Source organism: Portunus trituberculatus, chromosome 10 (assembly GCF_017591435.1).
Source record: "Portunus trituberculatus isolate SZX2019 chromosome 10, ASM1759143v1, whole genome shotgun sequence".
NCBI lineage: Eukaryota > Metazoa > Arthropoda > Malacostraca > Decapoda > Portunidae > Portunus > Portunus trituberculatus.
Window position 1 is genome coordinate 8120489 of NC_059264.1, and position 24443 is coordinate 8144931.

Genomic DNA, 24443 nt, shown 5'->3' on the forward strand with positions numbered 1-24443 from the left:
TTAGGGTTTTCACAAGAGTAGAGCAACAACCGGAGCTTTGCAGTCTCAAGTGTACGCGTCCTACCTGCCTTACCTCGTGGTATGACCGTAACTGAAGACAACGATGCATTACGGAGATATAGTAGAGAATATATGGACCGTGTTCTGAAGCGTGTTGCTCTCACCACTTAAATTTTCAAAGGTCACACAGATGATTAGCCGGGTATTCCCTTAAGCCTTTTTCCTCTTACAGAAGTGAAAATATTGTTAAAATGATACTAGAAATGTGAGAACATTCTTAGAAATCACTATGACTTCAACTTGAACCTTCAGAATGCAGTGGATATCCCGCCAGACGTGCTTCATGACAAAAAAAAAAAAAAAATAAATAAATAAATAAAAAAATAAATGCAACAGCCAACACATCATCGTATATTCTAATCATTATTTTTATTTACCTATCCCGTATACACGAAAAATAAAATCTCTATTCCTTTATCTATTTTCCATCATTAACATCATAAAAAATAAGATCACTATTCTTTTATCTTTATCATTACTTATTCTTTACCTGCTAAGAACAAGAAAAACAATGCGTCTATTTTTCTATCATTACCTTCAATCTTTCACCCACAACACCAGAAGTCAACATAACACCATTTCTCTACATTTACCATTACTTTTTCAACCTACCTATACACGGTAAGTAAGATCTACATTCCTACAATTTTACCTTTACTTTTTTCCTCGTACCAATCCCATATGCAAGAAAAATAAGATCTCTATTCCTCTATTTATTCTCTCCGTAGCGGCGTCCTCCTCCTCCTCCTCCTCCTCCTCCAGTGCCTCGCGTGTGATTTATGGCGCAGGGACGTCGTGAAGGAGGCTCTCTCGGCGGGTCAGCGGGGCCATGAATCAGGCCCATAAATCAGGGAGTCTCCGCATCTCCATATAACACTAAAGTAACAATAAAACGAATAATAACACTGGCAATAATATTGTATCAGTACGCGTATATTTTCTCGAGAGAGGCTGTCCAGGGTAGACTTATTTATTATGTATGAATGTAACGCCACTGTAATAAAAAATGCTAACAATGATGAAAATAATAATAATAGTAATGGTGGTAGTAATTTTTTATTTGTATCTATATACTTTCTAGGGAGAAGTTGCCCTCAGTGGTCTCATTCATTTTTATAACGACACTATAATAATAACAACCATGATTAATGGATGATGATGATGATAATAATAATAATAATAATAATAATAATAATAATAATAATAATAATAATAATAATAATAGCCATAACATTTGGTCTTCATGAGTTCCTTTTCTAAGGAGAGGAATTTTCCAAGAGAACGATTCAAACACTATATATTACGGCACTAATGATGAACAATAAAATAAAACTACTAATATTAATAATTTAATATCTATACCCCTATCATGAAGTTGCACTTAAAGAGAGTAACAACACTTTAATGATATAATCTAATAGTAAAATGAGACTAACGATATCAATATCAATAAAAAAAATCTATTTACCTTATATGCAGATCTATATACAATTTGGATTTTTAATTTGAAAGATAAAATATGAGATAAATCTGATTACGACAAAACTGTGAATAATAACAAAATAACAAAAAATATGTACTACATCAATATCAATTTATCTGTCTTATATCAATTAAGAAAAAGATATAAACTAAGTCAATCTAATTCAGTTACCACAATAACACAACGATGATAACAAAGTAAGATTGTCAACAGGTTAGGAGGAGATGGCTAGGCTAGGTTAGGTTAGGTTAACAAGAAATTCAACGCAACATACAAACCTGTCTACCAGTGTGAGACTCAATTCAAGAGAGGCTGCACAAATCGGACAAATTTTATTATCATATGTAATAACACTAATACTCTCCAATAACAAAATAATACTAATGACAGTAGCAATAATAATGGACATTTATTTATACTACTATTTAACAGCGCCAAATTCAATTCAAAGCGATGTCAAACCCCCAAACAAACCTATCAAATCATCACCCCGCCATAAAGCTACATTAAAATAACAGTAAAACGAAAACAACGACAGCAAAACAATATCAAGTCTTTATCTATGTACGAGTCTGAGATTCAACTTAACGAGAAACTGTATCATCACATTTGTCAAGCTAGAACCACACTTAAAGGAAAACAGAAAACAGGAGAAACTTAACAATTTATTACATCTTACACTCATCGCACACACGTCACAACACTAAAATAGAAATAAGAAGCAATAACAATAACATTTACACCTTCGTACACTCATCACAAGGCAAAAATAACAAAAATAATAACGACAAAAATGACAAGAGTGTCTATTTGTAGCTGTGCGCCGGTCTACGTCTCACTCAGAGGAAAATCCCAGACACACATATCATGTCTCATCGTGGGAGTAAATATAGACAACAGAAGGTTTCCAGTTCCTTCGTTCAAGTCTATTCTAGTCGCTCATGACGAGGATCAGGGAATATAATTGTGGTTAGTGTTGTTGTTGTTGTTGTTGTTGTTGTTGTTGTTGTTGTTGTAGTAGTAGTAGTAGTAGTAGTAGTAGTAGTAGTAGTAGTAGTAGTAGTAGTAGTAGCAGTAATATGTAATGATAACGATGAAAATGATAATAATGATGAAAATAATGATGATGATGATAATAATAATAATAATAATAATAATAATAATAATAATAATAAGAAGAAGAAGAAGAAGAAGAAGAAGAAGAAAAGAAGAAGAAGAAAAGAAGAAGAAACAGAAAAGAAGGTAAAACTTTTCTCTCAAAGCAACAGACAATTTCATATAAAATAAGAGAAGAAGAGGAAGAAAAAGGAAAAAGAAGAGGTGACGGAACAACAAAACAAACAAAAGTAAGAAGATAAAATAAAGATTAAGAAGATGGGAGATAAGAAACAGAGAAGGAATAAGGAGAAAATATTATTATTATTATTATTATTATTATTATTATTATTATTATTATTATTATTATTATTATCATTATCATCTAACCCTTACTATCACCGTTATCATTACTACTACTATCATCGTTATTACTACCACCACCACCACCACCTCACCACCACCACCACTACCAACAACAACAACAACAACAACACCCTTGGCAATGCACGCTCTTCGTTTCCCTCACGCGCAATAAGAGGCAACCACCACCATCATCACTTCAAGGGAAACTTTTACCAGCGAGGAAACAACAATTAAACACGCGTTGCACTCATTATTACTTCGCCACGATTTTTTCCCCTCCCTTTACTTTCTCCTCCGGCTTATTTATTTTGATGTTACTCGTTTGCTCGTTGGCGCAAGCAGTAATGGTTGTATTAAAGTTATTACTTATTTTATTATTAATTTTCTTTTTATGCATGTCTTTTTCCTGCATTTGTTATTTGGGTTATTCTTTGGCGTATTCCTACTACTGCTATTTCTAGTTCTAAATTTACTGTTCTTCTTTCTCCTATTTTTCCTTCTCTTCCTTTCACTTTTAATTATTCTTACTCGTCGTATGTGAGAATATATGCCTGACGATCGCTGGCAAGAAATAACTGGCTTCTTATTTTCTTCCTTGTGTTTTTTTCTTTCATTTTTTTTTCTTCTTCTTCTTCTTCTCCACCTAAGTGTTGTTTGTATTATCATTATCACCATCATCGTCATAACAATAATCAAGTTTGACCTTTGTTGTTGTTGTTGTTATTTTGGTACTGCAATTTTCCACCTTTACAAGTATCAGGGTTTATATATCATCCAGAATATTTTTTTTTGTGTGTGTTTCTTGTTGTTGTTCTTAGACTTGTTCGTGTTCTTGCTCTTGCTCTTGTACATGTTCTTGCTTTTATTCTCGTCCTTGTTCTTTTTCTTATCTTTGTTCTTGTTTTTTTTTTGGATTTCTTTCTTCTTTCACTTATACCTCTTCATGCTACACCTCCAACTACTGCTACTACTACTACTACTACTACTACTACTACTACTACTACTACTACTACTACTACTACTACTACTGCTACTACTACTAGTACTACTACTACAACTACTACTACTAATGTTACTACTACTACTACTACTACTACTACTACTACTACTACTACTACTACTACTACTACTACTCTTCCACCATCTCCTCCTCCTCCTCCACCTCCACTTCCTCCTCCTCCTCCTCCTCCTCCTCCTCCTCCACCTCCACCTCCTCCTCCTCCTCCTCCTCCTCTTTCTACCATCTCCCTCCTCCTCTACCTCCTCCTCCTCCTCCTCCTCCTCCTCCTCCTCCTCCTCCTCCTCCTCCTCCTCCTCCTCCTCCTTTCCTCCTCTTCCCCCTCTTCCTATTCCTTTCCTCCAAATACTCCTATCCAAAGCATCTCCTTCTCTCCTTTCCAGCACACTTTGCAACTCAACTTTAAGCTTGTCATCTCTTCAATTCACTCTCAGTCTTCTCTTCGATCTTATACAAACACCCCTTAAAAATAAATCCTGTCTACGCCACTACGAGGGAAGGCCTACTCACTCCAATCATCCATGAATAGGCCTACAGACGGTATAAGCTCAGGTTGTAAAAAATTCCCCTTCCACTTCCTTGGGACATGTTCTGTGAGTCAAATAGGGTAAGGGGAGTTCTTATGCAGGGGTGAGCTGATCGACAAACACTCAAGGTCACTTTTTCAGGGCTGAGAATAATGGATATGTAAGTATTTTGTTGGCCTGTGGCGTCGCCCTTCCAACATTGCTTCGTTTCTTGAGTGGATGCGTTTAGGAATGTTCTTTTTTTTTTCTGTATTGAAATGAAACGGTAAGAGTAAAATAGTATATTTCGATGTATGTTTCTTATCTGGAAAGTTTAGCTTGTTAATGAATATTTATTCGTTTTATTCTTTAATTAAGAATGATTGAACATGTAGATCGCGAAATGTAGTAATAATGATGTATATTGCAATCCTTCGTGTTAATCTTTACTTAGAGAAAATGTAATGATGAGAGCAAAGAAAATCTCTGCCACACGGGATGCAATCTTATAATTTGTCATCACTTGATTGGAATTATTTAAGAATGAATTGATTCTTATACATTTCTTTTATGACGGTAGCAGTAAAGATCATCATTACACGTTCTATCATCTCAAAATTCGTAATAACGTGTTTGAAAATGCTTAAAGAATATTTTTACTTTTATATTTGAATGTGATAAGAAAGTATGTAAATAACAGTACAGAAAAACATTACTACACCTGCTACAATTCTCGTAATCGGTTCACGTTTGGAAATGATAAGGAACTTTCTGATTTTTTCATTTGAGTGTAATAACAACAAGAGTGTAAGCATTGTTACACATGCTATAATCTTCTCAGAATTCTTTTCTTCGTGTTTAGGAATAGCTGAAGATATATCTTCATTTCTACATTTGAATGAGAAAATAACAATAATACAATCATTGCTACACTTGTTATAATGTTTGCTTAATTTTCCACCCAGTGTTTATAAATTATCACAAATGCAACACACGCTACAGTCTCACAATCTCTCACCAAGAATATTTTGACATTGGAATTGAATTTGAGTTCGATAAAGAAACGAATACATAAGTAAGAGTATCAAGAAAATAAAGGAAAAAGATAAGAGCCAATCTTCTTCAGACACATTTTTTTTCCACGATTGAGTCTGAAAATAAAATAGCAGATAGTAAAGAAAATCATTGCAACACATAACCTAATTATTTAAAAAAAAATTCGCTCTGTTTGGAAATGTTCCAAAATAATTCTATTTCCAGTTGAATTTGATAGAAAACTAATGATGGAGATTAGAAAAAAGCAACACGACATGACCACCCACGTTTCAGAGTTCTTTTTCGCGTGTTGCAAAATGTACCACAATGTTTTGAATGTGAGAAAGACAATAAAGAAAAGAAAAACATTGCAACACGAATCACCACTAGTTCAATCTCTCTTTCTTTTTTCGTCTCGCGTCTAGAAATAAACCAGAATATTTTGATTTGCTTTGCAGTCCAGTTTCACAAAAAAAGAATGAGGGTAAAAATGAAGAAAAAAAAAAACATTGTAGCACGCATAAGCACCACCACTATTCCAGTGTCTTTCTTTCGCCTCATGTTTAGAAATGAACCAGAATATTTTAATGTCCTTTGTAAATGAGTTTGACAAAGAAAATAATGATAACAGTAATGAAAATTCAAGAATAAGCACTGTGAAACAAGCCAGTGTCTCAAAGTTATGTCCGAATCGTGTGTCGGAATGCAAAATAGGGCATATATTTGTTCTCCAGCTGTGTTTGACAAAGAAACAAAAAGTAAGAAAATAATGAAGATAAGAAAATAACATTGCAATATAAACCATAGCTTTATAGTTCTTTGCTATGAACTAACAAAAAAAGAAATCCACAATGTAATATGAGTTCTTGGTTACGTTTTCCTTTTTCAATAGTTTGACAAAGAAACGAATGAAACAAATAATGAAAAATAAAGGAAAAACATTACAACACAAACTATTATATACTTTGAAATGTGAGACTGAGTTAAAGTTGAATATAGAATTTAGAAAGTCAACTACACGGGAAGTCGTTTAATAATTCTCCTCTCGTGTTCAGAAATACACCAGATTAATTCATCACTCAGGATGAAATAATGGAGATGATGAAATACGAGAGACAACAAAAAGACCTACCAAATACTATGAGAAAAGAAAAATAGGCTAATTATGAAAAAAAAATCGAATAAGGAAAAAAAATATTGACTAAAGTATGAGAAAAACCTAACAAATGATAACAAATAGAAAAAATGAGAATTGGAAGTAAAAATCGACCAGGTATGCAAGAGAAAAGATTAAAAAGAAAAAAATATCAACAGGCACGAAAACAAGAATGAAAAAAAATCACTCAAAATCAACAAAGTATAAGAAAAACAATCCACAATATAATATCGACCAATACGATAAAAAAAAGTAAAAACATGCCTCTTCTAATATCGCTCAGCACAGATTAGAGAGAAAAATGAGACCGAATTCAATCTGAGAGGCAATACAATAAGACAATCGCCTCAATTCCTGGCAAGTGGCCTCATACCGCTTCCTGAGAGACTCTTCAAGGAAATAAGAACAAAAGATATCAAAACTTTTCCTACCAACTCCCGTAGATGTGCTGATACTTTGCCAAGACGACGATTCTTGACTTAGCTGATCGTCATCTTGCGGTAGTATAGAAAGAAGAAAAGTAAAAAAAAAAAAAGTAAATAGAAAAAAAAGACACGCAGGAAAAGGAAACGTATATGAATAAATAAATAAAGTCTAACTTTGAGGGAAAAAATAAAAAGCAGATAAACACATAAAAGATTACAAAACATCGAAGAAAAGAAACAAAAGAAATAAAGACAGACGAAAAGATAAAAACGTGGAAAAATAAATAAATAGATTTTAAGTTCAAGGAAAAAGCGTTCTCAAGTACCACATCTTCCATAACCATGATTTCCTCTACTGCTGAAGCTCATCTTGGCACAAAACAATACGCTCTTCAATACTAATACCGACGCCAATACTGATAGCGATACGCCTCTTGTGTTTGGGAAAAAAAAGTTATTCAAAGCAGAGAAAATATTTGAATACCACAGAGTTAGTTAAATGTATTTCTCGTGGGTAAACGTGTTTGAGAAAGATGCACTCTTCAATATTGTAATTTAAAGAAGGTGCGCACACGCACATACGCGCGCACACACACACACACACACACACACACACACACACACACACACACACACACACACACACACACACAAATAGGCAGACAACCAAACAAAACATAAATATATATTCATATGTAGATAGGTAAATACTTCATAGATTTTTAATTACCCAAAACAACATTAAAGAAATTACGTTATTTTTTGAGCTCCAACCTAATTTTCAAACACAATATCTTAACATACAAGACGCAAAAGTCAACGTTATCAAGATAAATCCAGGAAACAATAAAAAGTTCACTCAAATTCACACTATACACCATAAGATAACATCATTACAGAGAACTAGACAGATAGATAAATAGAGACAAACATACAGATAGATAGACAGACAAACCCAGCTGAGCCTCCTGAGACGTAAAACAATAAAAAGTTCAATCAAGTTCACACTATATACCATAACATAACATCATTACAGACAAGGCCTTCTTCTTCCTCTCACCTTTATTCTGTCCAACTCTGTTAACCAGTACTCTCAATCATTCATCCTTTTCCCTGGTAAACTCTGGAATTCCCTATTTGTGTCAAATTTCCAACTTCCTATGACTTGGCTCCTTTAAGAGGGGAAAGGGTCTCAAGACATTTATCTCTTTCTTTTGGCTAACTCTATCGGACCTCTATGGGAACTGACAACTAAGCGGGCCTTTTTTTTCCGTTGCCCTTGGCCAGCTGTTCCCTCATACATAAAAGAGACGATAGACAGATAGATGAGTAGACAGACAGACATGCAGAAAGATAGACAGACAAACCCAGCTGCGCCTCCTGAGCCGTGCAGGATGAGGGGCGACGAAACACGTCCCTCAATACAATCAGGCGAAGGGAAGCGGCAGGGAAGGGACGTCTTGATATTTCCTTCAGTGGACGTTGTTGACAGCACCGGCAAGATATTGGCGGCACTGGCGGGGATCTGACAGCAAGTGGAGGGGTGGGGCGGGGTGGGGATACTAGCGGTGTAGAGCCTAGGTGGTGGTGATGGTGGTGGTGGAAGACTAAGGGTGTAAGGTTCTGAGTGTTTTGCTGTCTGCTCTTGGTGAATTATTTATAGGACCTGGTGGGAGTTACTGTGAGATTTAATTAAAGGTGTTTTTCGAGTGTAATTTCGTGGTTCATTTGGTTATTAAAAATGCTCCGGTGGAAGTTATTAAATTTTATGATTTTCGTGTAGTATTTTTACATACTCTAGTAGAAATGAAAGCTTCTAGAGTGTTTTTTTTTTATTCTAGAAAAAAATAACGATCTCTAACGAACGGAATTAGGTTTTCTTAGTTTGTTTTGCATGATCCTTGTGATTGTTTTAAATATTCTAGGGGAAAGTTATTGCTGTTATTAAACGAAGATTCTATTGTTCAAGTTATAGTTTAATAGAATATGCTATTGAGGTTTTAAAAAATGTCTTCGTGGTGGTGGTAGTTATGGCGGCGGCGGTGGTGGTGGTGGTGGTGGTGGTTGTGGTGGTGGTGGTGGTGGTGGTGGTGGATAAAGGCAGGTTAAAAAAGTCTATTCTTTAACATGTAAATGAGGATGGCCAAGGGATGTGAAAAAAATATGTGAAAAGAAAGGAAAAAGTCCACTTCATTGCCGCTCCGTATAAAAAGAAGATGGAAAAATTAAAATGATGGGAGGAAAGTTGTAATGGAGTGGTTGTGGTGATGTATGTGATGGAAGGCTGTGGAATTATGGATGTAGTGATAATTATGGTGGTGGTGGCGGTGGCGGTGGTGGTGACGGCGGTGGTGATTAAAGTATGATGCGTGACGAGTAACGATGTTCTCTAATTCTGAAATATTTGTTCTTTCACAACCACTATTTTCAAAAGCCACATAAATCATTACTCCTGTTCACTTAATGTTTTTCTTATTGGCCACGTAGAATCAGTCATATTATCGCTTTAACTATGAAAAATACTATGGAATGCAAAAACAGCTTACACGAATCTGTTAAATAAGACGAGCCAACATTTAGTAACGCTGATGAGCAACATAAAAGTATAACAAAACATAAGACAGAGGGATGAAGAGAGAGTTAAGAACATGAGGCTTACCTGAACATAACACAAGGTAAGAACATGGAGTGGATAAGAAAATGTTAACTGAAGAGAAAAATGAAGCAGGTGGGACTGGAAATGTGTGTAAGTGGTGTGTGAATATATAAAGCAGCTTCTAACGTGAGGTAAAACTCAGACTCCCACATAAAATAAGATAAGAACATGGAGTGGATAAGAAAATGATAACAGAAAGGAAATATGAAGACGGTTGTGATGGTGGTCCCCCTTCACATAGTTGTCATTATTATATTTATCATTTTATTATTAATTATCACAATATTTATATGTAATTCATATATCTTTCGCTCCTGTATTTCCTGTGTACTGTTTTGGCGTCATCTGCTAGCGTCTCCTTAGTCAGTTGTGACGCGGCGGCCAGCCAACGCTCACGGTCTCATGTTGGTCCAGCTTGTGACTCTGTATCAGCCTTTTTACTAACATACAGCCGTGTATCTACTTGTTTGACGTCACCTTCTACACAATGGACCAGTAGTTCCCTTGCACCATTACAGGATGGGAATGGAAATGCGTGAAAATTGTGCTCGAATACATAAAATAGCTGCTAACGTGCGGCAAAACTCTCTCAGTATTCCCAACCTAACATAACCAAACCTAACATGACATCACCCAATTTGCATATAATCTAAGATAAGCAAACCTAACCTTAACTGTTGTAATATAACATAATATAATGAAGCTTAACTGAACTTTACCTGTAGTCTTACCTAGAAATATCCTTAACACTTTCTGACACCCTACATGGCCAATCTGATCAAAGCACAACAAACACACACAACACACACACACACACACACACACACACACACACACACACACACACACACACACACAACGCTGGACACCTTGACTGACACTCCTACCATGCAATTACCTTCGTGCCGGTCATTATTCAAGGCAGCTACATACTCCATTGCACACTGGACACCGTGACATCTCTTCCCACGAACTGACTGACGGAAGCTATATTGCCAGACACACCTTTACGAAACATGAGTGGCAAAAAGTATGATTTAGTGGACTGCATTAACCTTTTTCATAGTACAGTACGATTAGCGGGGAATATCAAGCCTGGAAAAGTAAGATCTAATATGTGGAACTGATTTTCAAATACATTGGTAGATGAATACAATATAGTCAGCAATTAGGTATTAAATCATCACGAGGCTTTGAAAAGACTACATACATTCATGGATAAAGATGGTTGTTAAAAATATTAGGTAGGTGTTTCCCATAAAGATTGCCACGTGCAGCAATGATGGTTTCCTGGTGCTTCTCTTTCCTTTGTTCCGAGACTAAATTGGTAAACCTTTCCGATTTTTCTCTAAAGCGCATGTTGTTTTTTGAGGGGGATTAATGGTTCAAGAGGGACTTTTCTTTACTTTTCTGTACCATACACCAAACTTATTGACACGAAGTGAACTTATCAACTTCTTGGAATCTTATCTTACATTTATTTTTCTGGGTGGGGAGTGTACTGTTGTTCCCTCGCTACACTCTGACACTAAACAACCCAACACTTTTTATTTTTTTCCTATTATCATCTTTTTTAAAAGAGGATATCGAACGGGATTTTTCTATTATTTCTTTCTGTACTCTACTCCAAACTTTCTGTCAATAAACTCGTTAATTTTCTTTGCAATCTTCTACGATTACATTCTTAGAAACAGTATATTAAGTATGACTTCCTCTTACTCCTCGCATCTTACGCCAAACCCTTAGACGCGTTAAAAAAAAGAAAAGAAAAAGAAATACCGATACATATTCATAATTCACACATATACCTTTCTTTCCTATCAAAAATTCTACTTCCAACACAAGACTTTCTATTCATTCTCACATTTATTCCGTCCAGCTCACCGATCCAAAAGTAATACCTACACCCTGTCACCATTACATCCACCTCATCAATGCTCGAGTTAACTAATACCTTCAATCACTCCTTTCAATGATGGTAAACTCTGGAATTTTGTCTCTATTATTCCTCCATATGACTTGAGCTGTTTCAAAGGAGGAGTATCAAGACAGCCAAGAATATAAAGTGGCTAAGTTAATTCCATTTTTCTCTTTCCGTTATACTTTTTTCCTCTAGTGGTATAATGTGCAATGTTTTTTTTGTACCCTTCCTCGGACTCTTCAACACATAAGAAACGAAAAAAGGGGTAAAATTGTTAATGAGTGTCGGAAAGTAAAAAGATTAGCTAGACAATCTTTTTTTGTGTATATGATTCTTCTCTTGTTAGCTTTTCTTTCATTTTCACCTGTTTTCATAATTCATGTTAGCATCTTTTTTTTTGTTACTACCATTATGACCAAGCTTTTTTTATTTACTGTTATTATTCATCTACTATCCATACTTCTTAGCATATCATTGAAAAATAATAAAGAAAAACATGTAATAATTGTGTTTCTTCTGTTCTTATTAGCATTATAAACAAGCCTTTTGTTCTTTTGTTACTTTTTTTAATATCTAGATGCCTGAATAACAAAGAAAATAAAGAAAAGACAACGTAATGAATGCAGGTTTTTCTGTGCTATTATCTTTTTCTTGGATTAGTATCATGAGCAAGCTATTTCCCTATCTTTTTCTATCTTTTCTTACTCTTGCGTCAAGAATCCTTAAAAAGAAATAAAATGATAATAAAAGAGAAGAAAAAAACTTTAATGAATGGTACACGCAATAACTCCAATTACTTTTTCACAGCACAATGAGTTACAGAAGCCATAATTCCTCCCCAAACTTTAATATTCTTTTCCACATACGCCTAATTAACGATGCAACCTGACGATTCACGCACACCTTTCCCAATTCCACTGTAAAGAAAATAGAAAAAGAAAAAGAAAGACGGACGCATAGACACACACACACACACACACACACACACACACACACACACACACACACACACACACACACACACACACCAAGACACGCAATCACCTGTGCCTTGCCATTACCGAGGTACGCTTTTTAACACCTGAAGGTAAGAAGGTGAAGGTGACAGGTGTTAATTCTCTCGTTGGAAACACACGCGCTTGTTAACTCCAAACACGAGGAGCTTTCCACTCAATCTTATGAAAGGAATAAGAATGTTAAGTTTAAAGTGCTTATGATAAAACGTAAACTCCTTGGTATCTCTTAATTTTCTCTTAATATGAAGGCCGCTCTTGTAAATTCGGGTGTTTTAGGTAATGTACTGTTGCTATCAATTCAAAGCGTGTCGGAGAAACGTGTTGAACAGACAGGGATGTTTAATTAAGGTCAGTCTCGAGAGATTTAGAGCGTGGTAAAGAAAAGGTTCGTTTCTCTCTCTCTCTCTCTCTCTCTCTCTCTCTCTCTCTCTCTCTCTCTCTCTCTCTCTCACGAGTTATTTCAGTACCTATAATGGTTTATGATACAATTACATAAAATAACTGAAAAAGAAAATACAAATATGAAATTATATCTAACATAACAAAAGAATACCCAGTGAGCAAGTAAAACAAGTACAAGGTAAACAACTTCAAAAAAATAATTGTGATATTTTATGAATGCACGAAATGGAAAAAAAAGGAAAACAATAAAAAAAATGTAAACTGAAAACGAAAACAAACGACAAGAGAAAGAAAAGAGAAGTCATCAAATCAAAATAAAAAAAAGAATAAGCAAAAAACAAGGAGAAAACAGCCACAAGAACCTTAACAAAACATCTCCCTTCACAAGAAAAAAAACACGAAACAGAAAAAAAAATCAACTAATGACAAATAAAAACACTGCAAAGAACAAAATCATACTCCACAACTCACCTAAAATAAACATAACTCAACACATACATCAGCTCCCCAGAAACCAACACAAGTCTCCACAACATTGCATTACCACAACACAAGCTAGGCAACACGGGGCGAGTGGGCGGTGGATCATGTACGTTTGGGTAGCCTGGGGTGGCTCTGGGTAAGTTTGGGTACCTTTTAGTGGGTCTAGGTAGCCTGAGTGTGGATCTGAGAGGCTGAGAATGTATGTATGTGGCATGGTGTGAGGCTGGAGTGGTTCTGTGTGGGTTTGGATGGATTTGGAAAGCTTGGACTGGCCTGATGTGGGTCTGAGTAAAGTTGGGTGGGTCTAGGTGGGTCTAGGCGGGGTCTGAAGTGGCCTGGCTAGCGTCTGTAGCGTGACCAGCCAAGCCACGCAACCCTGAGCTAATGCAAGACACGAGAAAATGCGGGTGACGGTTAACACAGCGCTATGTATTGAGTCCGAGGCTTATAACACGGTTGGGGAGTCACGGAATGTGTCTGTGTATTGGAGCCTAAGAGAGAGAGAGAGAGAGAGAGAGAGAGAGAGAGAGAGAGAGAGAGAGAGAGAGAGAGAGAGAGAGAGAGAGAGAGAGAGAGAGAGAGAGAGAGAGAGAGAATTAGAGACAGACAGACAGACAGCCACACAGACAAACAGACAGACAGACAGACAGACAGAGACAGAAACAGACACAAACAGGCAAACAGACAGATACACACAGAGAGAGAGAGAGAGAGAGAGAGAGAGAGAGAGAGAGAGAGAAAGTGCGTATGTCTCCATTTCGTTATATCTTTCTTAATCTCGTCCTGTCAATCTGTTAAATGGAGCATGAAGAAGGAAACAAGAAGCGAAGACGGGATATCACGAGAAATGTTTTTCCTTATATCTTTCTTATAGTTTCCTCGTGTCTGTGCAATGAGGCATGAAGGAGAGCGATGAGGAAGAAGAAACAAATGGATAACTTGACTTCCTTTCCTATCTATCATGCTTTTCTCGGTGTGTACATGACTGTATATACTCTCACCATATCATTGAGTGTTTCTTTTTCCGTAAGTGTGTATGTGTTGTCTGTCACCCTTATATATTATCTCTTCTCTCTTTTACTTAAGCAGAAACAAACGGATAACTTGACTTCCTTTCCTATCTACCATGCTTTTCTCGGTGTGTGCATGACTGTATATACTCTCACCATATCACTGACTATTTCTTCTTCCGTAAGTGTGTATGTATTTTCATCCATATATATTGTCTCTCCTCTCTTCTACTTCAACAGAGTAAGTTTTTTTTTTCTCCTACTATGCGAACTTTATGAAATGTAAATACTGTATGTGTGACTCTGTATGTCATGTTTTGTATGCTCCTCCTAATACATTTTTTTAGTCTAATTTTTTCTTTCTGTTCTACGTGTGTTTGAGTGTGAATATCTAAGTTTTATATGCCGTTTCTCTTTCTCTCTATGTCTTTCTATCCATGTGTTTGTTCCTCATTCTTAACGTGTTTCTCTCTCTCTCTTCTTCAGGTGTCGTGGTATCGCAAGACAGGTGACGAGATTCAACTCATCACCTTCGATTTCCAGACTTATCACAATGACGACAGGTAAGTCCAGGAGAGTTGGCTTAGTTATATCTATGTTTACCTGAGTGTGTTCTTGGGAAATTGGAGTTCAGTTTACAGTGAGTGTGTGTGTGTGTGTGTGTGTGTGTGTGTGTGTGTGTGTGTGTGTGTGTGTGTGTGTGTGTGTGTGTGTGTGTGTGTGTGTGTGTGTGTGTGTGTGTCGATTTGTGTACCTACTCACTGCTAGGTGAAGAGAAGCAATGAAGAAGGAAGATTGTATGTGTAACTTTATCTTTAAAGTTCATCTTATCCTGCAAAATTTCCATTGTGTGTGTGTGTGTGTGTGTGTGTGTGTGTGTGTGTGTGTGTGTGTGTGTGTGTAGTGTAATTCACCTCGGTCGCCTGCTGGTCACCCAGCCAGTCTTCCTCATTACGGAGCGAACTCAGAGCTCATAGACCGATCTTCGGGTAGGACTGAGACCACAACACACTCCACACACCGGGAAAGCGAGGCCACAACCCCTCGAGTCACATCCCGTACCTGTTTACTACTAGGTGAACAGGGGCCACACATTAAGAGGCTTGCCCATTGGCCTCGCCGCGCCGGGATTCGAACCCGGCCCTCTCGATTGTGAGTCGAGCGTGCTAACCACTACACTACGCGGTGTATGTGTGTGTGTGTGTGTGTGTGTGTGTGTGTGTGTGTGTGTGTGTGTGTGTGATGAAGAGGAACAATGAAGAAGGAAGATTGTATGTGTAACTTTATCTTTAAAGTTCATCTTATCCTGCAAAATTTCCAGTGTGTGTGTGTGTGTGTGTGTGTGTGTGTGTGTGTGTGTGTGTGTGTGTGTGTGTGTGTGTGTGTGTGTGTGTGTGTGTGTGTGTGTGTGTGTGTGTGTGTGTGTGTGTGTGTGTGTGTGTGTGTGTGTGTGTGTGTGTGTGTGTGTGTGTGTGTGTGTGTAGGTGTGTGCGTTCCAAAGTCACGCACGGTTCTGGTAACACAGAATCAAAAACATCCTTGACCTTAAAGTCAATACCATATTCTCTCTCTCTCTCTCTCTCTCTCTCTCTCTCTCTCTCTCTCTCTCTCTCTCTCTCTCTCTCTCTCCAATTACTTCCTTCTCACCATTTTCACCACTGCCAATAGGTAAGTTTCCCTTGTAAGAGCTGCTCGGCGCTCATCACTTTGGGGCCTCGCTTTATATTTTTCAACTCTTGAACAGATCACACCACTAAGAGGAGTTAAACTGGCCAGATCGATTAACTCTGAACAATAATCACAATGAGAGTAAAAGATAAGATTCAGGTTATTTTTGCAGCTACAACCAAGCGTCGCCTTAGACCAGGCAGATGAATCACTATTCACCTGTCGCCTGCTGGTCACCCAGCCAGTCTTCCCCATTACGGAACGAGTTCAGAGCTCATACTGACCGATCTTCGGTTAGGACTGAGACCACAACACACACACACACAGCACACACCGAGACGGCGAGGCCACAATCCCCTCCCATCCCCGAGTTATATCCCGTACCTATTTACTACTAAGTGAACAGGGGCTACATATTAAGAGGCTCGCCCATTTGCCTCGCCGATCGCGGGATTCGAGCCCGTGCCTTCTCGGTTGTGAGCTGAGCGTGCTAACACCAGGGAGTAGTGCAAAATGTGGCAGAGTCTCCCACCAGAGCAGGCCACGTATTCAGAAACGCTTTCTTCTCCTCTCTTTACCATTTTTAAAAGGCTCCAATTGAAGTGACACGGGATTTCAAGTACATTCTGACGATTCTAGTAACAGATTAATAGGATTTCTTCATTATTAGCTGGAGAAACACTCGTGAGAATCTGGTTAATGATGTCTGTGGTATTTGAAAATAGTCGTGGTGAGAAAGTAAACTCATTAGGAATACGAGCCCAGACGATACCCACTCAACACTCCCACACGCGCTGCCTCACTAGTTCGGTTCGGTTCAGTTCGGTTTCCGTCGTTAACTAAGGTTCGGACCGTGGGAACATAGACCTTTCTGACACACACTGCTTGTTCTTGTCCAGCTGAGAATGTTTAGCATATCTTCTGCTTTTCTTTACTTTTTCTTATATTTGCTTTCTCCTGCTGCTTCTTGTCCTCCTGAATGTTTGACTTTTGTTTGTTATTCTTGGGATTCTATTTGGGTTTTCTTCTATTATTTTTTTTTGTTTTATATATTATATTTCTTCTTCGTTATGGTAAAAACGAAGATCAATTAAAAAGTAGTTAATGAGAGAAATAAAACTGAGATATGCCTTTTACTATAACTTTTACAGCTACTACTACTACTACTGCTATTACCACTACTGCTACTGCTACTACTACTACTACTACTACTACTACTACTACTACTACTATTTCATTTATTATACTAAAACTCTTTCTTTTACAACAATATGAACAACAAAAGCAAAAAACAGAACTGCTACTACTACTGCCACTACTACTACTACTACTACTACTACTACTACTACTACTACTACTACTACTACTACTACTACTACTACTACTACTACTACTACTACTACTACTACTACTACTACTACTACTACTCCTTTCCTTCATCTATTTCAACCTTTCCTCCAAATCCCTTTTTCTCACTCTTCTCAAAAATTCCATCTCCTTCCCTTCTTATCCAGAGCCTCCTCTTCTTCCTCCTCCTCCTCCTCCTCCTCCTCCTCCTCCTCCTCCTCCTCCTCCTCCTCCTTCTTCCTCTCTTGCTTTTTTATCACCTTATTTTCCCTTTCTGCCTTCTCTTGTCATCCTCCACTTATCCCTCTTCCTCTTCCTTCTTCCTTTTTGTTTCTTTCTGACTCCTTTTTCTTGTTAACTTGAATGTGTCTTGTTTCTTCCTCGTCTTCTTTCTCTTTCCTTCTTTCCTCCTGGCTTTTTTTTTCCCTGTTTCTTCTCTTCTTCTTCTTATTCATATCTGTCTCTTCATTTTCTTTTATCTTGTATCTTATGTACTTCATTTCTCCTCAATTCTTCCTTACTTCCTCTCCCTTCTCATCTCTTTGTTTGCCTTCCTCTCTTGTTGTTGTTGTTGATATTGATGTTGTTGTTGTTGTTGTTATTGATGTTGTTGTTGTTGTAGCTGACACACATCTTCCACTTTTTTATATCTATTTTCTCGATTTTTTCACCTCCTCCTCCTTCTCCTCCTCCTCCTCCTCCTCTCTTTCCGCCTTTTTCTTCTTGTTCTTATTCTTCTCCTCCTCCTATTCATATAATCAACTTGGTAAACCCCTAGACAGCCTTTTTATCTACGATTATTTTCAGTGTTATTATTATTACCACCACACACACACACACACACACACACACACACACACACACACACACACACACACACACACACACACACACACACACACACACACACACACACACACACACACACACACACACACACACACACACACACACACACACACACACACACACACACACACACACACACACACACACACACACACACACACACACACACACACACACACACACACACAGTTCTAAGAGTGTGAAGAAATAGGAAAGAAAATTTATGTTTATTCAGAATCAAAACTTTCTCTCTCTCTCTCTCTCTCTCTCTCTCTCTCTCTCTCTCTCTCTCTCTCTCTCTCTCTTCCTTCCTTTTCCTCTTATTTAATTTCCTCCTTCCTGCACCTCAATCATCTGGACAGTCTCTCTCTCTCTCTCTCTCTCTCTCTCTCTCTCTCTCTCTCTCTCTCTCTCTCTCTCTCTCTCTCTCTCTCTCTCTCTCTCTCTCTCTCTCTCTCTCTCTCTCTCTCTCTCTCTCTCTCTCTCTCTCTCTCTAGGTTTTGTCTTCTGTTTGTTTCCTCTTTTTCTCCACTCTGATCTTCAATTTCCTTTTCTGCTTCCTCCTCTGAGTCAAGTTTTCCTCCTTCACTCGTGTTCCTTTCCTTTCTGTCTTTCTGTCTGTCTGTCTGTCTGTCTGTCTGCCTATCCGTGTGTTTAAGGGTATATGTGGCTACGTCTGTTTCTTTTGTAACTACGTAAGCTATGCAGGTTACATTGAACCAAGACGTATTACAGAAAAGTTGTGGTAATTCTATTGTTATTTTGAGTTACGAGTAACAATTTTTCTAAGGCCAAAGGATTTAGAAAAGGTTTTTGATGGATAATTCAAGCCAAACTGTTAATGAAATCTTGAATGTACTTTTTGGACAGCGCTTCCCATACTCTTCAAGTAGACCTACAGGCGCTATAGGCTAGAACATAAAAAAATAAAAAATAGAATAAAAATTGGACGTGTTCTTAATACAGAATCCGAGGCAGACTGTCACTAGAATCATATTTGGAAACCTCAAATCAGACAAAAATTAAAAATAAATGAAAACTTTTAAAATCAATCTAGGTCAAACATCGAAACATTTAGGAACACAGGACTAAATTTTCATCCACACTGTTTTCAAAGCTCGTGATGATGATTAATGAAGTTTCCACGTATGTTTTTCAAAACTGGTGCTTCATAAAGTACTCAAACTACCACTTAAATGAAAAAAAAACAACTTTGAAATCCTCCACAACTTCTACAAGAGTCTTTTCTCACGCATGCTTTCCTCACTGATGGTGTAAAATGCACGACCAACTATCACCAACAACATGAAAACACCTCTGGAAACCTCAACTTTTACTAGAGCCTGTTCAAAGTATGTAGTGTAAGCCAGAATGTCAGATTTCTTTCCGACTGCTAGAAATAGTCGAGATAAACAATCCAAACCTTGAGGAATACAGATCAATGTTACACAGTTCGCGTGTGTTCAGGTGGCAAACTTACGGACCCAGGATAAACGACACTAAAAATAAAATAAATAAAAAAAAATAAATAGATAAAGAATGAGAAAATAGAAGTAGCTCAGATAAACAACTCTAACTTTTAGGAATAAAGATCAGTGTTTCCAAATTCGCGTGTCTTTAGGTGGCAAAGTTACAGAACCAGGAGGCGTAACCCTAAAAATAAATAAAGAAATAAATGAAATAGTAAAAAAATGAATATATAAAGAATGAGACAAATAGAAGCAGCTCAGATAAACAACCCAAACCTTTAGGAATACAGATCAGTGTTTCAAATTCACGTATTTTAGGTGGCAAAGTTAGAGCCAGGATGCGTAACACTAAAAATAAGTAAATAGAAACATAAATAGATAAACAATGAGAAAAATAGAAGTAGCTAAGATAAACAACCCAAACTATTAGGAAAACAGATCAGTGTTCTCAAATTCGCGTGTCTTTAGCCGGCAAAGTTACAGAGCCAGAAGGCGTAACACTAAAAGTAATTAAATAAATAAGATAAAATAAATAGATAGATAAAGAATGAGAAAAACAAAAGAAACTCAGACAAACAACCCAAGCTTTTAAGAAGACAGGTCAGTGTTACCAAGTTTGCGTGCGTTCAGGTGCCAGGGTTACAGAGCCAGGAGGTGTAACACTGAAAATAGATAAATAAATAAAATCAAATAAATAGATAGATAAAGAATGAAAAAAAAAAAAGTAAAAGTAGCTATGATAAACAACCCATACTTTAAGGAATACAGATCAGTGTTACTAAGTTCGTGTGTCTTCAGGTGGCAAACTTACAGAACTGGGAAGCGTACACTTAAAAAAAAAAAAAGATGAAAAAAATACCTATAAACAACACAAACTATTAGGAATATAAATCAGTGTTATTAAGTTCGCGTGTGTTCAAATGGTAGACTTACAGAGCTGGAATGCGTGACACTAAAAAATAAATAAGTAAATAAATAAGAATAAACATATAAAGAACGAAAAAAAAAAAAAAAACAGAAGTAGCAAAGACAAACAACCCAAACTTTTAGGAATACAGGTCACTGTTTCCAAGTTCGCGTGCGTTGAGGTGGCAAACTTACAGAGTGCGTGACACTGACGGGGGGAAAAAAGAGCAGAGAGAAATGTTGATTGAAATGACCAAAAAGGAGACACCACCAGGAACAGTAACAACAGAGAAGGATTAGTGACGCATGTTTGTTTTCCTTCGAGCTTTTTTTTTTTTCTTACTTGTCATGGAATCTTTTTTTGTTTCGTCTTGGATTACTGGATTAGTTTCCGTCACTGGACAATAGAAGGAACATTACAAATTCAAATGCGTGTAAATATTTAGTAATAAAGTAAAGCGATCATGAATCCTTTAAAAGACCAAGATGAATAGAAAAATTAGATGAAAGAAAAAAAGGTAAAATAAATGATGAAAATAAATAACAAAACAGTACATAATAAATGGTTAATGGAAAAATGATACAAAGATGAATAGAGAAAGACGACAAATAAATGATAAGTATAAAAAAAACATACTAAATGAACACTGTTAATGGAGAAAAGTTAATGAATAGATAAACAAAATAAATACAGTAAATAATGATAAATGAAATAATAAATATATAAACAGATAAAAGTATATTCAGAATGAAGGGAATTAAGAGATAAGATTTGTGTCAGATAAAGGATTAAATTGTTTACGAAATTTCATGCCCTCTCTCTCTCTCTCTCTCTCTCTCTCTCTCTCTCTCTCTCTCTCTCTCTCTCTCTGCAGAGAGAGAGAGAGAGAGAGAGAGAGAGAGAGAGAGAGAGAGAGAGAGAGAGAGAGAGAGAGAGAGAGAGAGAGAGAGAGAGAGAGAGAGAGAGAGAGAGAGAGAGAGAGAAAGAAAGAAAGAAAGAAAGAAAGAAAGAAAGAAAGAAAGAAAGAAAGAAAGAAAGAAAGAGAGAGAGAGAGAGAGAGAGAGAGAGAGAGAGAGAGAGAGAGAGAGAGAGAGAGAGAGAGAGAGAGAGAGAGAGAGAGAGAGGTCCCACCTAATAGCCACTGCCCTAAAAATATATAGAAAAAATAAAGATGTGCATTTGTTCCCCCTCACATTTTACCGCCATTTCCCACATTTATTGTTATCAAGACTTCTTTGTCAGTAATTGATGAATGAACACATGAATGAATAAAGCAACAAATGAATGAATTAATCAGTAAGACAATTCAACAAACTTTCATGTAAATTCAGGTATGTCACAAAATATCTGTAATACAAAATAAGAAAAAGAGAAGAAAATTTTGAAGGTATATAACTGTTTTCAATGGGAAGTTACGGCTGCTTCAGAAACTCACGTATAAAAACATGAATAAGTAAGACTTTCCTGCAAATTCCTTATACAATATAAAAAAGAAAAACAGAAAGTAAATAAGACAAAAGACAAAAGATATATAAATATTTTCATTGACTAGTTCTGTACCTTGGGGGGGGGTAGGGGGGAGGGAGTGTTTGCTGCTCCACACCGCCACCCAGCAGTGTACGTATGTATGTATGTATGTATGTATGTAATCAGGGCAGAAAACCTCGCCTTTTTATCTTCACGGCGGGAGGATTTGTGAGTTTGTGTTATAATTCTGTCGGGGAGTTTAATGCGAGGCGAGTCAACGGCGAGGGAATAAAACCTGCACAGGATGAGATAACTTCACACACACACACACACACACACACACACACACACACACACACACACACTTTTTTTTCACATTTTCAGTGTATTTTTTTTTACATTGCCTAATTAATAAACCGTTTATTATTATAATAACACACACACACACACACACACACACACACACACACACACGTGTGTGTGTGTGTGTGTGTGTGTGTGTGTGTGTGTATCCATTACATTTGATAGCTTTCATCTTCGGCATCGCAAACAAGTTCATTTATTAACCTCATCTTGCTTTAGTTTATTTATTCATTAATCTGTTGATTTATTTATTTATCCATTAATATTTTTCGAGTTGCAAATCCACCAAGATAACTTTGCATGTTCCCTCGCAATCTGATACAGTTAAATGTTTATTTCAGAACTAACTTATGTTAAGTAACGTCCAATCATAAAGAGTAACAATTTCTTCCTCGGAATATCTTTCGTGTAGCAAAGTAATGTTCGCGTGCAATTCTAGATTTATACTTCCTAAAATTCATTACAACAGTCTCTCTATTTCCACATCTCAGTAATATCAGATAACTCACTCATATCATTCAATAGCAAAGAAAGATAAAAGTTGCATTTCACCACGGTAAGGTAATTCAGTCATGTTACCAGCAGAGCAAGGCAAATCAATGGCGTGCATCAGCAGGACAGGGCAACTCAATCACATTATCATCAAGGCAACTGTTTCCCCCCTGCTGCGACCATCAAAGGCTGTATGTAACGTGTGAATTAACGAAAGGCTGTTGGGCGTATTGACAAGGGCCTGGCGTGTGTCTGTCTCTCCGCCAGCACTCTGACATTAAAGCTGATGTTTTTCTTTGCTGAGAGAAAGAATACCTGAATACTTTATGTGCACTGGTATACATAAACTGAAGTAAAACCAGGGATACAAAGAGACTTTTTACAGCACATTTTATCATTACCTGTAAGAAATATTAAATGAACCTATTCCTGTATGCTCTTTGAGTCTGTCTGAAGGTTAAAGATGAAGTCTTCTTCACTGGACGAAGGAAAATAGGTTTATATTCCATTCATGCACAAAATCATATTAAAAAGTAAACTATTACTTCCTTCCAGTCGATCTACAAGAAAGAAGCACCACTAAAAGTCTAGTGAATACAACAATGTTTCACGCGTCAAGGTTATTTTGGTAATGGATTGTTTGATACGAATCTTAGACTGCACCACATCACCGCACACACTACACTTGCAATGTACCTTAAACAAACATTTACGGCCAGAATTTGTTTTGTAAACCTCTTTATGTATTTTTTTTTCACAAGAACTATGGAATAGATCTACACTGCTTGCATACATACATACATACATACATACATACGTGCGTACATACATACTTACATACATAGACTCATACATATTAGATTGGATAATCAAGTTAGTCGTTTTCCCTTCCGATCATTCTACAATGAGCAATCACCACTAACAGTTTCCGAGAAAGAGTTAAAATCTTTTACACATTTTTTGGGGGGGAGTAGGAAATTAATTGCTTAATGTGAATATCAGACTGAAGCACATTTTCAGACAATAAACTTTACACTACAACTTTTTAAAAAAACATTCATTGCAAGAATACATAAAAAAATCTTTCCATGTATGTTCTGTATGCATTCATTGTTCAATAGACAGTCACTCATGTCAGTCTATGAATAAGTGCCATAATTTTCGAGAAGTCAATGTTCAGCAGAGAATGACTCCACCACATCGAGACACAATGGAGTTTTCAATGCAGAAAACAATATTGTCTGTGAGA

At 36.8% G+C, this 24443-nt stretch overlaps 1 protein-coding gene across 1 annotated transcript in view; it reads left to right on the forward strand.

The window, feature by feature from the left end:
- LOC123502026 (zwei Ig domain protein zig-8-like) overlaps nt 1-24443 on the forward strand; it is a 260254-nt gene that overhangs the window by 174985 nt on the left and 60826 nt on the right. The window contains exon 3 of the mRNA XM_045251180.1: nt 15119-15195. Coding sequence (XP_045107115.1) covers nt 15119-15195 — 77 coding nt within the window. The remainder of the gene's footprint in view (nt 1-15118; nt 15196-24443) is intronic.